Here is a 20,095-nt window from a genome sequence, read left to right on the forward strand (position 1 = left end):
GTGCAGCCTCGCACGCCCCGCCACTGTCCAGGCGTCAGTGTGCACTGGAGTCACCCACTGTGCTCTCCTCCCAGAGCCTCACCCTCTGCACTGCTCAGCAGCCCACAAGGGCACCTTGGTGGGATCTCTGCATGTGTGTGGTCCCCTGCTGGCTTTCAGCCATGGGGCTGTCAGAGCCTCAGTCCTACCCTATCCTCCCCAAACTCCACTTTTCTCACCTTATCTGCTGACAGATGATCAGACGCGAGTAATCCTCTCCCTGCTCCGGGAAGAGGGACACAGCGACTACATTAATGGCAACTTCATCCGGGTGAGGGTTGGGGTCACGGAAGGAGGTGGACTGGGAGTGGCCAGGGGTGGGCATCAGAATCTCAGTAGTGAATTCGGCCTTCACCAGGGCGTGGATGGAAGCCTGGCCTACATTGCCACGCAGGGACCCTTGCCTCACACCCTGCTAGACTTCTGGAGACTGGTCTGGGAGTTTGGGGTCAAGGTCAGCACTTGGGGGTGGGGCGCAATGGTGGGGTCAACATCTAAGTACCCCCTAGGCGGTTTCCCTGGCCCCCTCACCCAAATCACCTTCCTCTCCCCTGACCCTCCTTGTCTAGGTGATCCTGATGGCCTGTCGAGAGATAGAGAATGGACGGGTAGGTGTCCTCTGCCCCCAGGTTTCATGTCCTTGTTCAAGGAGGAAGGAGGAGGGATCTTGCTAGCTCCTCCTTGACCCCAGGACCCGAGGGTCCAGCTCTTGGAGTGACCTTACTGTGGCTCTGTGGGAAGCCCCACTGTTCCTCTAAGTTTTTGTTGATATGTTATTCATCCCCCAGTGTTGGCAACCCCTCTCCTGCTGGGCTTTCCAGCCATTTCACACCTTAGACCATAAGGCCCTATTCTGACTGCTTCCCCTGTAGGCTCTGATCTCTCTTTCCACCTCTCTTCCCTTTATTCACTCCACTCTAACAACTCTGGTCTCTGCTGTTCCCCACATGTTCCAGGGATGGCTCTGCCTCAGGGCCTGTGCCTTGGCTATTCCTTCAGCCTAAGACATCCTTCCCTGTGGCTTGCTCTATCACCTCCTTCAGGTCTTTGCTCAAGTGTTAATTCCTCAATGAGACCTTCCTGGGTGGGTCTTCACACCATTTTAAACTCTCAGCACTTCCATTCTCCCTCCCTTGTCCTACTTTTCCTTTTTTCTTCACAGTTCTTATGAACTCCTAACACACTGGATAATCTACAAATGTATTATGTACATTGTTTATTCTTAATCTCCCTGATTTAGAAGGTAAGATCCACAAGGCCAGGGATTTTTGTTTTGCCTGTTAACATAAATTAGTTACTAAATGAATAAATACATGTCAACATTGAAGGCTGAAGGCACATAGCTTCATGTGGTTTCTACATTCTTGCCTGCTCCGTGGATGGGGTGGGGGTTCCCTGGGGTGACTAGCTGATGGTGGAGCCTGTATGATCTGTAGTCATGTCTCTTTCTCATTCCTGATTTTGGTAATTTGTGTTCTCTCTCTCTCTGTCTCATCTCTCTATCTCGCTATCTCTTTTTTCATGCTCCTGCCTGTTTTTTGTAAACAGTGTATTAGAACACAGCCACACTCATTTATTTGCATATTGTGTATGCCTGCTTTTATGCTACAGTGGCAGATATGAGTAGTTGCAAGTTGAATAAATTCTATGGTCTATAAATTCTAAAGTATTTATGTGACCCTTTATAAAAATGTCAGCCAATCTTTGGACTAGAGGTTTATCATTTTATTATTTTTTCAAAGAACCTGCTTTGGTTGTATTCATTTGCATTCATTTTCTCTATTGATTTTTTCATTTTCCACATTTTTTTTTTTGAGACAGAGCCTTGCTCTGTTGCCCAGACTGGAGTGCAGTGGTGCAATCTTAGCTCACTGCAACCGCTGCCTCCCAAGTTCAAGCAATTTTGCCTCAGACTCCTGAGTAGCTAGGAATACAGGCACATGCCACCACGCCCAACTAATTCATTTTCTACTTTAATTTCAAGTGTACTTGCAAACAATGTGTATTCTGCTTTGGTTGGCTGGAGTGTCCTGTAAATACCAATTAGGTCAATTGACAGACTTTTTTAAAAGACACTTTTATATCTTTACTGTATATTTTATATCTTTACTGATTTATTTTCTCTAAATGTATGGATTGCTTAGAGAAGAGTGTTGAAATTACCAACTGTTCAATAAGTATTAATTAGGTCAAGTTTGTCAACAGCACTATTCAAGTCTTATTTCTGACAATTTTTTTGTCTGCTTACCCTATTATTTGCTGAAAGAGGAATGTTGAAATCTGTATAACTATTCTTTCAGTTTTACTTTTCATATGTTTTAAAACTTTATGATTGAGTACATATACATTTAGGATTATGTCTTCCTAATGATTGGATCCCTTTCTAATATGTAATGACTCTCTTTATTTCTGTTAATATTTTTTTCTGAACTGTACTTTGATATTAATACAGCCATTTAAATTTCTTCCTTCCTTCCTTCCTTCCTTTCTTTCTTTCTCTCTCTTTCTTTTTTTGAGATGCAGTTTCCCTCTTGTCGCCCAGGCTAGAGTGCAATGGCGCAATCTTGGCTCACTGCAACCTTTACCTCCCAGGTTCAAGCAATTCTCCTGCCTCAGCCTTTCGAGTAGCTGGGATTGCAGGTGCCTGCCGCCACGCCCAGCTAATTTTTGTATTTTTAGTAGAGATGGGGTTTCACCATGTTGGCCAGGCTGGTCTCAAACTCCTGACCTCAGGTGATCCACCCGCCTCAGCCTCCCAAAGTCCTGAGATTACAGGCATGAGCCACCGCCCTTGGCCTTAAATTTCTTTAGAGTTTGCATATGTCTTTTCCCATTCTTTTACTTTATATCTATGTTCATCTTTATTTTTTAGTGTGCTTCTTGTAGGTGGTGTATTGTAGGGACTTTTTTTTTTTTTTTTAAAGACAGAGGGGAATGCAGTGGTGCAATCATAGTTCACTGTAACCTCAAACTTCTGGGCTCAAGTGATCATCCTACCTCAGCCTCCCTAAGGAGTTGGGACTACAGGCATACACCACCATGCCTGATTAATTGTTTTTTATTTCTTGTAGAGATTAAGTCTCACTGTATAGTCCAGGCTGGTCTCGAACTCCTGGCCTCAAGCTGTTCTTCCACCTCTGCCTCCGAAAGTGCTGAGATTACAGGCATGAGCCACTGCATCTAGCCAGGACTTACTTTTAAATCTAATCTGACGGTCTCTGCCTTTAATTGGAATATTCAGCCTTTAATGTAATTATCAATAATGTTGGGTTTAAACCTACCATCTTGCTATTTGTTTTCTATTTGCTCTGTTTGCTCTTTTCTTCTTTTTTTCTCTTTCAGAGTGAGAATTTTTTATTAATCTATTGCATAGTAATTATTCCCTTATTAGCTATACATCTTTATTTTAAATATCTAGTTGTGGCTTTAGAGTTTACAATATATATCTTTAACTTATAGTCTATATAGTCAAATAATATTCCACATTTCATGTAAAATGTCAGAACTTTACTGTAGTATATTTCAATTACCCCTTTCCATGCTTTGTGCTATTGTTACTATATATTTTAGTTCTATATATATACTCCACAGTACACTGCTATTATAGTTGCTTTAGAATATCTTTTTAAACAGCTTTATTGATATATAATTCAGTCATTTAAAGTGTAAAATGCCATCATTTTTCTATATTCCTGAGTTATGCAACTATTACCACAGTAAGATTTTTGTTTTTGTTTTTGTTTTTTTTTTTTTGAGACGGAGTCTCGCTCTGTCGCCCAGGCTGGAGTGCAGTGGCGCAGTCTCGGCTCACTGCAAGCTCCGCCTCCCGGGTTCACGCCATTCTCCTGCCTCAGCCTCTCCGAGTAGCTGGGACTACAGGCGCCCGCCACCACGCCCGACTAATTTTTTGTATTTTTAGTAGAGACGGGGTTTCACCGTGGTCTGGATCACCTGACCTCGGGATCCGCCCGGCTCGGCCTCCCAAAGTGCTGGGATTACAAGCGTGAGCCACCGCGCCCGGTACACTTTGCTAGTATTTCATTGAGAATTTTCGTGTCTATATTTGTGAGATATTGGTTAGTAGTTTTCTCTTCTTGTGAGGTCTTTGGTTTTGGTGCCAGGGTAATACTTGCCTCATACAATATGTTGGGAAATGGTTCCTCTCAGTTTTTTGCAAGAGTTTGTGAAAGGCTGGTATTAATTCCTCTTTGTTTGATAAAATTCACTAGATTATCTTTTAAAGATGTTTAAAATGAAATATCTTTTACATTTAGCCACTTACTTTTCTCCCTGTTATTTTGTGTAGATCTGTATTTCCATTTGTATCATGTTCCTTTTGTATGCAGAGCTTACTTATTCTATTTATTTAAGAGATAGGGTCTCACTCTGTCACACAGGCTGGAGTGCAGTGTGCAGTCACCACTCACTGCAGCCTCAAACTCCTGGGCTTAAGCAATCCTCCCACCTCAGCCTGCCAAGTAGTTGGGAGTACAGGTGTGCCACTGCACTTAGCTAATTAAAAAAAATTTTTTTTTGGATGCAGGCTAGCTATGTTGCCAACACACCTAGCTAATTTTAATTTTTTTTTTTTTTAAGATACAGGCTATGTTGCTCAGGCTGGTGTTGAAGTGGCCTCAAGCAATCCTCCTGCCTTAGCCTCTCAAATAGCTGGGATTACAGGCAGCAGCCACTGTCTGTAAGCATCTGAAGAGCTTACTCTAATATTTCTCATAATGCAGATTTGTTTGTGATGAATTCCCTCAGCTTTCATTTGTCTGAAAAGGTTTTCAGCATTTTTAGGATATCATACCATTGACTTGCCGTTTCTGACAAAATGTTTCTATAATTCTTAACTTTGTTCCTCAGTATGTGATGTGCCTTTTTGTGCGTAATGCTTTTAAGATTTTCTCTTCTGGGGCCGGGTGTGGTGGCTCATGCCTGTAATCCCAGCACTTTGGGAGGCCAAGGCAGGTGTATCACTTGAGGTCAGGAGTTCAAGACCAGCCTGGCTAACCTGGTGAAACCCTGTCTCTACTAAAAATACCAAAAAAAGTTGGACGTGGTGGTGTGTGTCTGTAATACCAGCTACTCAGAAGCCTGAGGCAGGAGAATCGCTTGAACCCAGGAGTTGGAGGTTGCAGTGAGCCGAGATTGTGCCACTGCACTCCAAGCCTGGGCAACAGAGCAAGGGTCTCAAAAAAAAAAATTTTTTTTCTCTTCTTCATTCTTTTTCAGTAATTTGATCATGATCTGCCTTGGCATGACTTTCTTTAGGTTTAGGTTTATTCTCCCTCTGGTTTCTTGGATTTGTGGGTTTATAGTTTCATCGTATTTGGGAAAATTTTCACCTATTATTTCTTCACATAAAGTTTTTTTATCCCCCTTTCTCCTTTCCTTTCTGGACTCCACGTGCACATACACTAGACTATTTGGTATATTTCTACAGAGAACTGATTCTCTTCATGTTTTTCATTTTGAATTATTTATATTGCTATGTTTTCATGTCTATTGATCTTTTCTTCTAGTGTCTACTCTGCTATTAGTGGATTTTTCATTTCATATATTTTATTTTTCCTCTTTATAAATTCCATTCAGGTTATTTTTTGTATCTTTCATTCCACTCTGCATCATGTTCATGTTTTCCTTTTCATCTTTGAGTATATTTGTAATAGCTATTTTAAGATTTTTGCTTCTTTCCTGAACTGTTATTTCTGGGCCCTTTCCTATTGACTGATTTTTCTCCTGGTTGTGGGTCACACTTTCCTGCTTCTTTGTATGTCCAGCAAAATTTTATTGGATGCTTGATATTTTGAATTTTGCACAGGTAAGTGTTGGATTGTTTTCTTTAGTGTTTTTTGCCTTTTCAGGAACTTTTGGATGATTGATCAAGTAGCCTTTGTTCTAGAATTAATTTAGCCATACTTCTAATGCGTGGTCATTCTAGGTGCCCTACTAAATGCCCCCTATAGTTGATAATGCCTCTACACTCTAGCTAGAGGGAATGTGAATTCTTTCTCATCATGAGCTCAAGGAAATGTTCATCCTACAGATCCCTACTATTCTTTCATGGTAAGCTATTCTTGCCTGGCCTCATGGGGTTTCATGCTGTATATATTCAGATTATTCAACCAAAGAATCAAGGAGGGGACTTCTATGCAACTTATTGTTTTTATTTGCATACCTCTGTTCCTTCCAGGACTCTGCCCTGCAAATTCTAGCTGCCTTGGCCTCCTTGAGCCATGGTCTCTGGCTCAACTCAGTGGGATCATTAGACTCATATCTTACAGCCTGGTGACACTTCCATGCAATAAGCCAGAGTGGTCTGTTCAGTGACCACAGTACTGCAACGCCTGCCAACCAGTGTCTGAAAATAGCGGCTCATGTATTTTGTCCAGTTTCTAGTTGCTTACAGTGGGAGGGTATCCTGGACTGTATCTCCCCTGCATGGTCAGCAGTGCACCTCCGTTGAGTCTGCATGTGTTTCATCTGATGGCTCTGTTGGCTGGCCTCTGTTATAGGTTATAAGTACAGCTGCCTGTGCTTCCACCACGAGCAGTTGGGGTGTCTTGTGGCAGGACTGAGCTAGCTCTGAAGCTGACTCCCTCTTCTCACTCCCTGCCTTTTCTCCCTTACCTTTTGCAGAAAAGGTGTGAGCGGTACTGGGCCCAGGAGCAGGAGCCACTGCAGACTGGGCTTTTCTGCATCACTCTGGTGAGCTGTGGGAGGTTTCAAGGAAGATTCCCAGGGGGGAAAGGCTTTGGGTTGGGCCTAAAAGGATGAATGATTTAACCCACAGTCCACTCATACTGCAGGAAACCCTCTGGTGTTAGCCTGCAAATAGTTATAACTTAATATAGGGATAGCCTTTGCATTTTTATTTTGGCTACAATCACAGTTATCTCTGTCATGTAAATATGCCTGGTTAGGTTATTGAAATTCTTACTTCTCTTACCATTTCAAAAGAGCTTGGGGAACTCTCTCAAGTCATATATACAGTTAGTACTTAATAAATACAATAAAAGTTTCATTTTAGAACGAAAGACATCTGTTTTCACTGCAAAAGGGCTTGAGTTTTTAGAATAGTTCCTCTTTTTCTCCTGTGTCAAATGTTTCCTTAATGAAAGCTTTGGGGAAAGTTTGGGCTATATGAATTTTTTAAATGTTTTCTGTATTTGATTTTTTAATCAGGAATGCTTTGCTTTCTATAAATGTCTTCTGGTACCTATGATCTTTGTTCTCCTCCCTCTTCTTACTTGCCCCACCCGCCCCTTACTCAGTTAAAGGAGAAGTGGCTGAATGAGGACATCATGCTCAGGACCCTCAGGGTCACATTCCAGAAGGTACCGTGACAGGGGAGGAGGAGGTAAAGGGGCTCCTGAAAGGGGAGTGGTTTCCTCCCCTGTAAAAATGGGCATCATACTAGTACCCACCTCCTCAGTTATTATCTGGTAGACATAAATGGAAGATGCCTAGAAGTGGGCCTGGTGTATAGTAGATGCACAATTAATGCTTTTTTTCTTTTTTTTCTAAGTCTTTTGCTCATCTTTTCTGTGTTTCAGGAGTCCCGTTCTGTGTACCAGCTACAGTATATGTCCTGGCCAGACCGTGGGGTCCCCAGCAGTCCTGACCACGTGCTCGCCATGGTGGAGGAAGCCCGTCGCCTCCAGGGATCTGGCCCTGAACCCCTCTGTGTCCACTGCAGGTTTCGGAAATGGGCTTCAGGAGGGTCTGGTGAGGCAGAGGGGAGAGAGCATGGAGGGGAGTACAGGGCATGGGGCTAGTCTTGTAGTCTGAGTGCCTATTTTGAGAAACCTTGCTCACCTCCATGGACTATAATTGTGAGCACTTGTTCAGCACAGACTCAGCTGGGGAATAAGCACACAGCTGCTGCTCAACAAAATGTAAGTGATTAAAAAGGTTTTCCTTGTTCAGATATAATCTGGAGATTCTGGGAATCAAGAGGCTCTGCAGGGGATCCATCAGGACCCTCACCCCCATCCCCAAATGCCCCATCTAAAAGGGGTTGTGGTCAGGACCTGACCAGGCACACTCTGATTCTCTTGTCAGTGCGGGCTGTGGGCGAACAGGCGTCCTGTGCACCGTGGATCATGTGAGGCAGCTGCTCCTGACCCAGGTATGATGCAGGCATCCTGTGTGTGCAGTGTGCTGCCCATGACCACGTGTCCTGCTCAAGTGCCTTGTCTGTCTGCCCCAGATGATCCCACCTGACTTCACTCTCTTTGATGTGGTCCTTGAGATGAGGAAGCAGCGGCCTGCGGCCGTGCAGACAGAGGTGAACCCTGGGTGTCCTAATCTTCAGGGACAGTGGCCCGCTGCTGTCATTTGCCCCCGCCTTCCCTTCTTGATGGTTCCTCACCCCAACAGGAGCAGTACAGGTTCCTGTACCACACGGTGGCTCAGATGTTCTGCTCCACGCTCCAGAATGCCAGCCCCCACTACCAGAACATCAAAGAGGTACAGACCCCTTTCCCACTCTCCTGTCCACCATCAGCACCCTCAGAGACCAGGACCCCGAGCAGGGTCCAGCCCCCAGGACTACTGGGAGCAGGCACTGACTGTGACATCCACCTGTGCCCTCCTCCGGACATGCTTACCGGGCTCTCCCGTCTTAAGCTTTCTCCCAGAGCCCCGTGAGAGGCCTGGCCAGCTTCCTCCCTCAGGAGCCTCCCCTCCTGTTTTTCTTCAGAATTGCGCCCCACTCTACGACGATGACCTCTTCCTCCGGACTCGCCAGGCACTTCTCGCCATACCCCGCCCACCAGGAGGAGTCCTCAGGTACCCGGCTCCATCCCCGCATTCTTCCTTGCCCAATTTCTCAGGCTAACCCCTTTTTCATCCTTGGAACACCAGTCCGTTCCTTGTTCACTTCGCCAAGTGTTCGCTGGCCCTTTCTTCGAATTGAGCACTAGGAACCCACCCCAAGATGATTCATTTATCCCAGTGGTCCCCTTGCCTCTGTCTCTAAGGCTTGCCCTGCCTTCTGAGTTAGGCCTTTCCTGGATCCTCCAATCAAACCTTAATTCAGGTGGCTCACGCCTGTAATCCCAGCACTTCGGGAGGCCAAGGAGGGCGGATCACTTGAGGCCAGCTGGAGACCAGCCTGGTTAACATGGTGAAACCCTGTCTCTACTAAAAATACAAAAATTAGCCAGGCGTGCTGTAGGGAGCCTGTAGTCCCAGCTACTCCGTTGGCTGAGGCAGGAAGTCGCTTGAGCCTGGGAGGTGGAGGTTGCAGTAAGCCGAGATCGCACCACGGCAGTCCAGCCTGGGCGACAGAGCGAGATCCTGTCTCAAAAAAACAACAACCAAAAAATTCAGCAAATAATTCTAGACGCCGCCTTCTTGTCAGGCCGCACGTTGGGTGCTGCGGCTATGGGATTGAGCCGCCTTCGCAGCGGAGATGTAAGGCCCTTGTCCTTGCGGCCATCCCTTCCTGTCTTCTATGCCACTTCCGCATTCTTTTATTCAGTAGACATTTACACAGAAATGACCACCCCTCAAACCAACACTCTGCCCCAATTGCCTTCCAGGCTGACCCCGTTCTTCCTTCATCCCCCTAACTTGCAGGGCGCTAGGGACACAGAAGAGAGGCCCCCCCACCCAGGGAACCCTCCCTCCCATCTAGCGCACCGCCTCGGCGGGAAGGAAGCCCGTGGTTTGCGCGCTGAGCAGCCTCCCCACTCCCGCCCTGCCCAGCGCCGCCGTTTCACTTCCTCCCGGCCCTCCCTGCCTGCAGGAGCATCTCTGTGCCCGGGTGCCCGGGCCACGCCATGGCTGACACCTACGCGGTGGTGCAGAAGCGCGGGGCTCCAGCGGGCGCCGGGCGGGGGACGGAGACGGGGACGGGGACAGAGACGCGCAGCACGGAGGAGGCGCCGCTCTACAGCCAGGTGACGCCGCGCGCTCAGCGGCCCGGGGCGCACGCGGAGGACGCGCGGGGGACGCTGCCTAGCCGCGGTGAGTCGAGGCTTGCTCCTTCTCAGGGCATCATCCTGCTGTGATCCGCAGGGCAGCACCATCCTGCAGTGGTCCGCCAGGCCCTGGCGGCCGCGGGGACCCCAGCCGCTAGCCTGGCCACGCCCCGACGCTGTCGTCCAGGCGTCCCTGGCCACGCCCCGGATGCGCCCCCTGGCGGTCGCAGTCGCGGTCCAGGGGCAGGGTTCCTGGCAATACTTGTCTCGGCCGCGCCCAAAGGCTGGAGGCCACGTCCGGGGTGTGCGCCTTCTCCCGCCCGGCGCCCTCGGCTCTCCCCTTCGGGCCTCGGGGGAAGCGTCCCCGCCAGGGGTGGGGTCTTGGGACTCCCTGGGGCTTCCGGAGCTGACCCGTGGGGGGTCTCCTACCCTCAGTTCCTGCTGACCAAAGTCCTGCCGGATCTGGCGCCTACGAGGACGTGGCGGGTGGAGCTCAGACTGGTGGGCTAGGTAAGTCAGGTAGAGCCTGGGTTGCTGGGACTTTGCTGCTTTGAGTGAACCCCAGGAGTCTGGGGTTGATGGGGCATGGAGCTCAGTCCTGTGGATGTGGCTGCAGTGAACCAGGAGGACCTGGAGGCGGGGGGATGGTCTTCATGTCTGCCAGCCTCCACACACCTCAGCTTCTCCATGAGACCCACGGCACCCTTCTTCTCCCAGGTTTCAACATGCGCATTGGGAGGCCGAAGGGTCCCCGGGACCCGCCTGCTGAGTGGACCCAGGCGTAAGTCTACGCCAGCTCCTGCTTGTTGCCTCTTGTGAGCTCGGACTGCTGATGCCCTGGCGCTGCTGAGCGCCGTGTGCAGAAGGGAAACAGTGGGCCTGGATCAAAGTAAACGTTTCTCAGGGTGGGAAATGTGGGGGCTTTGCCCCAGTGACTGTAGCATTCAAGGCTTGAGGCTGGAGGAGGTAGCTAGGGTATAATGGCTGGTGAGGCTGCACAGAGCAGATTCAAGAAAGAAGATCAGGAAGAGGCATGACCCCTGAGTTATGAAGGGGAGAAGGGACAGATGAGCTTTCAGAGACTGCTCTCCTCACCACATAGCACTAGTCCATCCTCAGCACCTGAGCCTCCCTCACTTGGACACTCGGGGCACCACACAGAGAAGTGGATGGACACTTTGCCATCCAGGGAGAACTAAGCCAGGCATAACCACAGCCAAGCAGATTAACCCCAGGCAGACCGATAAAAAGACCTCCAGATAGGCAGACAGACAGATGGACCACCAACCTGGACAGACAGCCAAACCTTCAGAGATACAGTCCACAGGTGGACAAAGGGACCCCCAGCCAGAGAGAGAGAGAGAGACCAGCCAACAGCTTGATAGACCAGTGCAGCCAGAGAGACCACCAAACAGAGCCCCCAAAAGACAGACACCTCTGCTAGCTGGACAGCCAGGTGGACCCCCTAAGTTAGACAGATTACTAGACAGATATAAACAGATCCCCAGCTGAACAGACACACAGACTTCTCAGTTAGACACCACCCCCACCCTCAGGTGGGCTAGCTGGCTGACAGACCTTCTGGCCAGACAGACTCCTAACCAACCAGATGGACTGCCAGACAGACAGACATCAGCCACATGGAATCCTGACATCCCAGCCAGCCGACCAGACTCTCATCTTGATGGATGGACCCCAGCTGGTCAGACATGATCCTCCAGATTGACAGACAAGTCCCCCAAATGAGTACACATCTCCAGCTCTTCAGACAGATGGACCCCCAGCAAATCAGGCCCTATCTAGACAGACCCCAGCCAGACCCCTGCCAGACAGACTCCCAACCAGACTGGCCCCTTGCTGTTCACACAGCCTGCCGAGTAGCTGGGACTACAGATCTAATTTTTTAAGAGATGAGTTTTTGCCATGTTGCCCAGACTGGTCTTGAACTCCCAAGCTCAAGAAATCCTCCTGCCTCAGCCTCCCAAAGTGCTGAGATTACAGGTGTGAGCCACCAGGCTCAGCCCCCTAAGATTTGAAACACTTTAAATGGCCCATGGTAGGGTTCCTGCTAGGATAAAACATTAAGCAGCTGTTAAAAGAAAAAAAAGAGGACACGTCTCTGTGCACTGGTGTGGACAAATCTCCAAGTCACTGCAAAATGGAAAAAGTATAAGATGCTCTTTCCCTGAACCTCAAGGGTCCCGCCCCTCTCACTTTCAGGTCTCTGGACCTCTGACTGACACTGTGCCTGCCCAGGTCCCTGTATGCACTGCCGCAGTGCCCTGGGCCCCATGTCCACCCCTGTCCTGCCCTTCTCTGGGTGAGGGCCGGCCTTCCTCTGCCTCTGCCTGGCTGCATCCGTGGTTGATCTCAAGTGCCTTGGCATGAACTCCACTCTCCTGCAGCCTTCAATCAGGGAATGATGGGGATGTGTACATACCCCACCCCACCCCTTGGCAAGGTGATGCTCAGGTGTGGATTTTTAACAGTTCCCAGACTTTCCCAGGAGGCTTGGGTTTGGGTGCCCACAGTGGGAGCTGGTGTGATGTCATACCTTTGCCGGCCGCCTTTCCTTCCTGTTCTCTGTGCCCCTACTTCCACTCTAGAGCTGCCCTGTTTCTCTGTTTTCGTGAAAGAGCTGACCCTGTGCTGCCTCCCACTCTCCCAGTGCCCCTGCCACTCCTGTGAGCCTGCTGCTGGTGAGGTCGGTGCTGACCTCTGTGTTGCTGGATAATGAGTCATTTATCTCTGGAGGAGAGGAAAGGCAGGTCCTCCACAGCCCTGATAAAATCTCCAAGTCTCCCAGTTTCGGGTCCCTCTCCTGGGATGCAGACCCACTGCCTGCCCAGGTGGCATGATCCACATCCCCTCTTCTTGGGAATAGGGGCATGGGAAAGTGGCTAAAGATACTGTTCTGGCTGCTGTGTTCACTGTAATAAACTGTCCATTTCTCCGATTCAGAGGTCTGTTTTTTTTTTTCTTTTTTTTTCTTCCCGAAAGATGGAGTCTTGCTTTGTGTCCCAGGCTGGAGTGCAATGTCATAATCTTGGCTCACTGCAACCTCTGTCTCCGCCTCCCAGGTTCAAGCAATTCTTCTGCCTCAGCCTCTCAAGTAGCCGGGATTAAACACATGTACCACTATGCCCAGCTAATTTTAGTAGAGATGGGGTTTCACCACATTGGCAAGGCTGGTCTCGAACTCCTGACCTCGTGATCTACCTGCCCCTGCCTCATGAAGTGCTGGGATTACTGGCGTGAGTCACTGCACCCGGCCTTGGTCTGGTGTTTTATACACATGTGCATGTGATGTGGAGCTGTGCAGGCCACCTTGTCAGTGTGGAGAGTCCAGTCTCTGCGCCTTCTTGGTTTCTGACTTCACACCCAGTAGCCTCACTCCTGGCCCAGCATGGCAAGCACAGTTTCCACTCAGGCATTTGCCCTGGTTATTCTGTGTGCCTTAGATACTTTTCTCCTAGATTCTGCCTCTAATATATTTGAACATTTACCTCTTAATATTGTTTCCTATCTGTCTCTCCTGATCAGAATGTAAGCTGCCTGAGGGCAGGAGTTTTTGTTTGGTTTACAGCTACTGTCCCAGCTCCTAGAACAGCGCTGACACTTAGGAAGTGTGCAGGCTGATTTATCTCACACCATTTACTCCGGGCTTCCTCACTTCTAGTAAAGTATGATACCTTGTCTCAAATATTCTCTTCCCCTTTCCAGACCCATGTCTTTGCTCATGCAGGTCACTACTTCAGGCTGATATAAAAACCGTTCTCTTGTTAAGAAAGCTCAGCAATGGGAGAGGCAATCCTCCACCCGTCTCTTGCTCTCCTACAGGTCTTTCTTGGAGGTAGTGGGTTGAATGGTGGCCCCCAAAAACATAGGTCCAAGTCCTAACTTCTAGAACCTGTGAATGTGACCTTATTTGGAAAAAAAGGTCTTTGCAAATGTAATTAAAACACCTAGAGATGAAATCATCCTGGATTTAGGATGGGCCCTAAGCCCAATGACTGATGTCTTTATAAGAGAAAGCAGAGGGAGACGCAGAGACGGAGAGAAGAAGGTCATTGGAGATGGAGGCAGAGATGGGGATGAAGCGTCTGCAAACCAAGGAATGCCAAAGATTGCCAGCAAACCGCCGGGGGCCAGGAGAGAGGCCTGGTCGATTCTCCCTCACAGACAGCGGAGGGAACCACCCTGCTGACACCTCAGTTTCAGGCTTTAGGACCTCAGAACTGTAAGAGAATAAACATCTGCTGTTTTGAGCCACACGGTTTATAGTCATTTGTTATGGCAGCCACAGGAAACCCACACACTGGGTATCCAGGAATGCAAAGCCTGGCTGCTCCTGAGCTGGGCATCTCAGAGCTGTGTTTGCAATAGGACACTGCAGCAGGTGATGTTTCCTTCTGGATATGCCCTGAGCTCAGGGCTCCTCTTCTGCAGCGCAGCCCACTGGGTGCACAGCATCTGTCTGGGCTCTCACAAACCCCCATGGGACGTGGGGGTCAGTGGGACCATTGCAGGCACCATACTCGTGTTGCTTTGTTTCTTACCCAGCAGAAACAGTGAAGGCTCAGCTGTCAGTTTCCAAGTAGGATCCGATCTGATGATGCCTCCTTTTCACAGGAGTTAGTTACTTCTCCTTTTCTGCTTTCAACATCCCCTGCCTTGACTTCTGTCCTTTGTATGGCATTCATTTGTCTTAGACCATGATGTCCTGAGAGAAAACTAGGCCCCATTTGTGGCTAGGTTTGTTTTCAATCTCAGGGGCAGAGAGCTGCTTTACATAATTGATGAAAACTGTTTCTGTTTTCTTATTCTTGATTCAGTGCTTTTTTCACTTACTCCCAAGCTTACATGTCCCTGCTACCTTCAGAAACAAAACATGGTATTAAAAGTTGCTGCTAGATATTGAGCAGCTGATATCTGACCTCATGCAGCAGAAGGGAAGGTGAGGAATTGCCACTTGACATAGGGATCCCCTGAGCTTCTCTGATATTAACATGGTGCGGGGGCTTGATAAAAAACAAAGTGCAGGCCCAAGAGCTCAGGGCTGCTGCTGAGAGTCTAATGGCTTCTCAGTCCCTGGTAACCTTACCCTCCAGGCCCTGCTCCCGCCTCCTCTCCTGCCTCCCACCCACAGTCAGTGCTCCACCAAACTCCACTGCCTTCCTAGAGTGCTCCTCCCTACCCTCTCCTTCGGCCAGTCTCCTTCATCCCGGGAAACCCAGCTCACATCTCACCTGCCCTGGGGATGTGGGGCCTTCTCCCTCTCCAGAACTTCTCTTCCCCGACACTGCTCCTCAGAGCACTTGGTGTCCACCTCATCACACCCCTGCCCTGGGCCGGCAGGATCCGGGGGCTACAGGCAGCTTCTGTGGGTCAGGGATGGATCTTGCTCCTCTTTGCCACCTATGTGTTTGGAGCTTCCCCTGCACAGAGCAGTGCTCTGCAAATGCTTGTGGATTTCAGCTCAGTCAGTGTAATTGCTCAGTTGTGTACCAGAGAAATGGTCTTGTTGGAAAGAGCCTGCAGAATGCCAACTGCAGCCTCAGTGAAGATGATAGAAAATATCACTAAGCAATGATGGCTTATCACTCTTTGTTCAATTATAGCTAAGTTCAGCCCAAACATAAGGTCAATATCTGAATAAACTATGCAGTAAGTGGAAATTGTTTTATTTATTTTATGGCATAGTTATTTTAGAATATACAAAATGGTCGAGGAGACATGAATCCTTAAGAATATATGAAAAAGACAAGTGTTTATAAAGCCATACCAGCATCCAATCAATGTCAGAAGCTTTAAGAGCTGAGAAATGTCCAAACATAAAGTGTACTTGAGAAGTGATTTCCATTGGATTCCATTGCTCTCAAGCAGACCCTGGCCCTGCAGCCTTACTTTTGAGGATGACTTCTCCAAGAGGTCTGTCTGCCTGTCTGGGGACAGATGATTGATGAGGTCAGCAAGCTGAACGATGTCACCTCTCCAGCCCTAAGCCTTTTTCAGGTACCAGAAATAGGAATTTTTATATTATCTCATTTAACATGCCTTGGAGAGCAGGACCCCAGGTTTTTAAGTCTTTGGGTTCTCCCATAGGTTTAGCACTGAGTTGTTGATCAATAAACATTTTTTGAATTTAATAAGAAAAGAAAACTCTCGGTGGGAAAGACCTCTAAAGTTGAACTTTCTCCACCCTGACCTTCAAACCAGTCAAAGAGCCCCACCAGGGTTTGGGATCAGTAGCTCTGCTGCTACCAGCCAATGTTTCAAATTTGCATTGTCATATGTACAGCGGATGCCTTTAAGTAAAGCAGTCAGCATCCAGAATATCAACAATTACTTGGAATATTTTGGTGAGATAGCCGACTTCCCCAGAAATGTGCCTGCTGTATACATACCATCCCCAGTGTTGACATTTGGAAAATGGGAGAATCTCATGTTCTCCTTGAACCTGGGACAAATGTGTTTGGTCCCTTCCTCACTGAGGCTGAACAAAGCCCATTCTAACCCTGCAATACAGAAATGTGGCCCAAGTTGCCGAGTGAGTGGGGAGGAAGTAGTCGCTGCATAGGCCACTGGCAACTATTTGTTCAGAGGCCTTTGTTCGTTTGTCTTTGCGTAGACAAACCTGACCCCATAGGCACACTCAGTTCATCAGCTCATGTGTCCCACGTGCCAGCAACAGAATAATGTGCCTAAGACGTGTTCTCTAAGTGACTGAACTTTCCTGCTTTTCAGGCAGTCTAGTGATGGATCAAGAGAGCCTAAGAGGTATTTGAATTGAGGAGGATTTTGATTACACTAGAATAATCAGACTTCAAGAAATTTACCATTAACACCAACTATGTGCAGCTCACACCATTAGTGTCTGTCTTCCTACACAAGTTTATTGTTAAATTATATTTGTCTTTTTTTTTTTTTTCCTGGAAAGGCAAGTTAGATGTCTAGGGGATTTTATGTCTGATAAAGGCTTCTAGTTGGAGATGTATTACAAAGAAATTTAGACTCCCCAGGACTGAGTGGAGTAATAAGTGTATTTCTAGAATGGCTTCACCATTTGCTGGAAGACAGAATATGCTTCATGGCCATCTCCTACCAATTTTTGGCTCCTCCTTTCTCCTCCCCAATGCCCCACCCCTCCTCTTTCCAACATCGGCTATTTTTATGTTTTCCCCAAGTCTGAAGCTTCTTGATATATGCAGTTTTGAAGAGAGATGCACAACACTGTTTTCTTCTTGACAGCTGAGTTCTGTGGTTCTAAGATGAATAGCTAGTTTTAGCTTTAATGTGGAATTGAGGACATGGTGTTTTGGGTAGGTGAGAGACAGAAAATCATGATATGTTAGAACTAGAAAGCACCGTGTTTCCTAGATTAGGGAAAGGGGAGAGGATGCAGGTAGTGGTGGTGAGGAAATCAGTCAGGAGACAGTTACCAGTGGATGTGAAGAAGGATAAGGGCAACAGAAATGGAGGTGCGACTACAAAGTGGTAAAAGAACGTTGACCACCTGCTCAGTTCCAACGACCTTCAGGCAAGCAGGTCAAAGGAGGGAGTTCCTCACAGGTGAAATTTATAACAAGATAGAGTGCTTGTTGCAGTGTCTGTTCTTTTTTTTAGGGACAGAGTCTCATTCTGTCACCCAGGCTGGAGTGCAGTGGCTGGATCATGGCTCACTGCAGCCTCGGCCACCTGAGCTCAAGCAATCCTCGCATTTCAGCCTCCCAGGTTGATGGGACTGCAGGCACATGCCACCATGCCCAGCCTAATTATGTTCTTCAGGTTAGCAAGAGCAGGCTGGACCTAGGGCTCTGAGCAGGACTGGCTGATTAAATGTCTTATTCACACTGGGAAGCTGTTCCCCTGCATGAGGGCAAGAGATAAGCCCACATCCTGTGTGGCCTCTGGATGCCCTTTGAAGCTGTATCTGGGTTTCAGCTTAGGGAGCTAGAGTCACTGGGAGGGCAGAGCAGGCACAGGAGGGTCAGAGTTGCCAGTCTTGCTTTGGTTCCACAGGTTTAAGGGACAGAATTTGCTTCAGTGGCTTTGTCCCCACCAGGTCTCATTCCCACATTCACATCCACAGGGGTGACACTCGGAATGAGTGGAAGGAGGAGCCAAGGTGTTGGGACAGGGCAGGCTGGGGGCAAGGCCAGTTTTCGACCCCATGGACCTGCGAGGAGGTGGCATGCATTCAGCTCCTGCCTGTGTCTCTGGTCTGGAAGGAATTGTTGGCATTAAAGGACATGCCAAGGGGCTAGGCACACTCAGGGAGCAGGGTGCAAGTGGGAGGCAAGGAAGGAGGGGATGGTGTGCAGGGTGCTGAGGGCACGTCCAGCCACTCACCTGACCTGCTGGACAGGCCATGGCTCAGGCACCGGCCTGCAACCAGCACAGGTGGATCAGATTGGTCTCCCAGTCAGGAGTTGGGAAGTTGAAGGCCAGGAGTTACTGGATTACCTAGAATACTCAGACTTAAAAAGCAAGCCAAGAAACTTGCTGTGTATGCTTAGATGTGGACATGGAAAGGCCTTGCTGGAAAAAAAAGAGCAGAATGTAAAGCATACATTGCAGGAGATGCGTAGACCCAGAGCTGGGGTTGTACTGTGCCTGAGATGCCATGAGACACCCTGTTCTGGAGGACCCCAAATAGCCACACCCAGATTCCTGACTCAGGGAAGCTGTGAGATAAGAAGTATTGTTGTCAAGCTTCTAAGATTGGGGATAATTTGTTTTACACAGTAGATATGAAATGTAAAACATGTCACCTGAAAGGACATGGCCTGTTTGGGGACTCACCCAAAATCCATCCTTTAGATCAGGAGCCCGCCCAGGATTTGCTCTCACCCTCTGGGGCCTGGTGACTCTCGTCCAAGATGCTCTTTCTCACCTGGCTTTAATTCCAGGGCCAGCCCGACCCCTGCCAAGGCCGAATCAGGTCTTTCTGCTACCAGAAAGTTCCTGAGCACGACTGAGCTGTCCTCTCACTGGAGAAGTCGTCCCCAGCTGGCAGTCAACAGAGTGGATTTACAACCGTGCCCACGCCCTCTTGGCAGTCACCAAAACATGAACTCGGTTGTCATTGTTTGGTTCTCAGAAGCGTCATCAATTTGGAGTACATGGGGAAAAACGTCCAATTTCTGGACCTCAGCAGCTGGTAGTTATGCCTCATGATGCCGGGTCCAGGAACTTAGCCAGTCTCCCTCAAGGACATTCTGTGTCATCTCCCTATACCATCATCATGAGTCACAGAGAAAAGACAGTCCTCAGGAAGTATTTGTTGAATGAATAAAGATTTTCCCTTACATGACTGATAGTATGCTGTATTTATAGTCGTATGTCTCACTTCTCTATTTAGCACTGTCCTTGAGTGTCTCTGGGCCAGTGAGCCATCTTTGCAGGGCTTCATCACACACCAGCTTATGGTGGCCACTCGTGGTCATGCCATCCTCAGCCTTATCTGCACTCTGCCCTGCCCAGCATGGCCTGTGGCACGTATTTGCTTTATAAAACTTCTCTACTGCGCCTATATTTGGAGGGCATTTTTTCTATTAATAATAATGGTGAGATGTACATACATTTTTTCTTTCTTTTTTTTTTTTTTTTTTTTGAGTCTGTCGCCAGGCTGGAGTGCAGTGGTGTAATCTCGGCTCACTGCAACCTTCGCCTCCCAGGTTCAAGCACTTCTCCTGTCTCAGCCTCCCGAGTAGCTGGGATTACAGGCATGAGTCACTGCACTCGGCCTTACATTTTTCATTTGCGTGTGTATCTATTTGCTTATGATTGATGCCCAAAAGTAGACTCCTTGGGTTAAAAGGCAGTGAGAAAGAGGACAGCAGCCCCTGACATGCAGGAGCTGTGCCCTGGTATTCTGCTGAATGTAAACTATGTCATGGAACATAACATGTCAGGCAAGTCCACCCCGACCATGAGGGATCGAGACAGGACCAAGCCCCTCCGGACTCACATCTGAGCGCAAATGCACCATCCCACCACAGAAGCCGCGATGCCCTGTGTTGGCTGCTTGAGCATGGCGGCTGCCTTACTGGGCAGCTCTCGCCTGGCTTCCTTCCTCCTGCTTGTAAAGAAAGACCCCCAACCCTAGAGCTAGCCCCACT

The 20,095-nt window shown here is 48.4% G+C and overlaps 1 protein-coding gene across 7 annotated transcripts in view; it reads left to right on the top strand.

Moving 5' to 3' along the window:
* Positions 1-19,302, top strand: part of PTPN18 (protein tyrosine phosphatase non-receptor type 18) — a 28,602-nt gene extending 9,300 nt beyond the window's left edge. Inside the window, exons 3-16 of one of the 7 annotated variants that reach the window (XM_055260988.2) lie at positions 234-310; positions 398-493; positions 609-647; positions 6,682-6,750; positions 7,317-7,379; positions 7,599-7,741; positions 8,107-8,173; positions 8,255-8,332; positions 8,425-8,514; positions 8,747-8,835; positions 9,797-10,017; positions 10,407-10,481; positions 10,689-10,752; positions 18,884-19,302. In XM_055260988.2, the coding sequence (XP_055116963.2) occupies positions 234-310; positions 398-493; positions 609-647; positions 6,682-6,750; positions 7,317-7,379; positions 7,599-7,741; positions 8,107-8,173; positions 8,255-8,332; positions 8,425-8,514; positions 8,747-8,835; positions 9,797-10,017; positions 10,407-10,481; positions 10,689-10,752; positions 18,884-19,151 (1,439 nt within the window). In that variant the 3' untranslated portion in view covers positions 19,152-19,302. The other 6 variants (XM_055260989.2, XM_063631263.1, XM_055260991.2 and 3 more) reach the window with 6 other exon arrangements.
* The last annotated feature ends 793 nt before the right edge of the window (positions 19,303-20,095 follow it).

The sequence above is a fragment of the Symphalangus syndactylus genome, chromosome 22 (assembly GCF_028878055.3).
Source record: "Symphalangus syndactylus isolate Jambi chromosome 22, NHGRI_mSymSyn1-v2.1_pri, whole genome shotgun sequence".
NCBI classification, from domain to species: Eukaryota; Metazoa; Chordata; class Mammalia; order Primates; family Hylobatidae; genus Symphalangus; species Symphalangus syndactylus.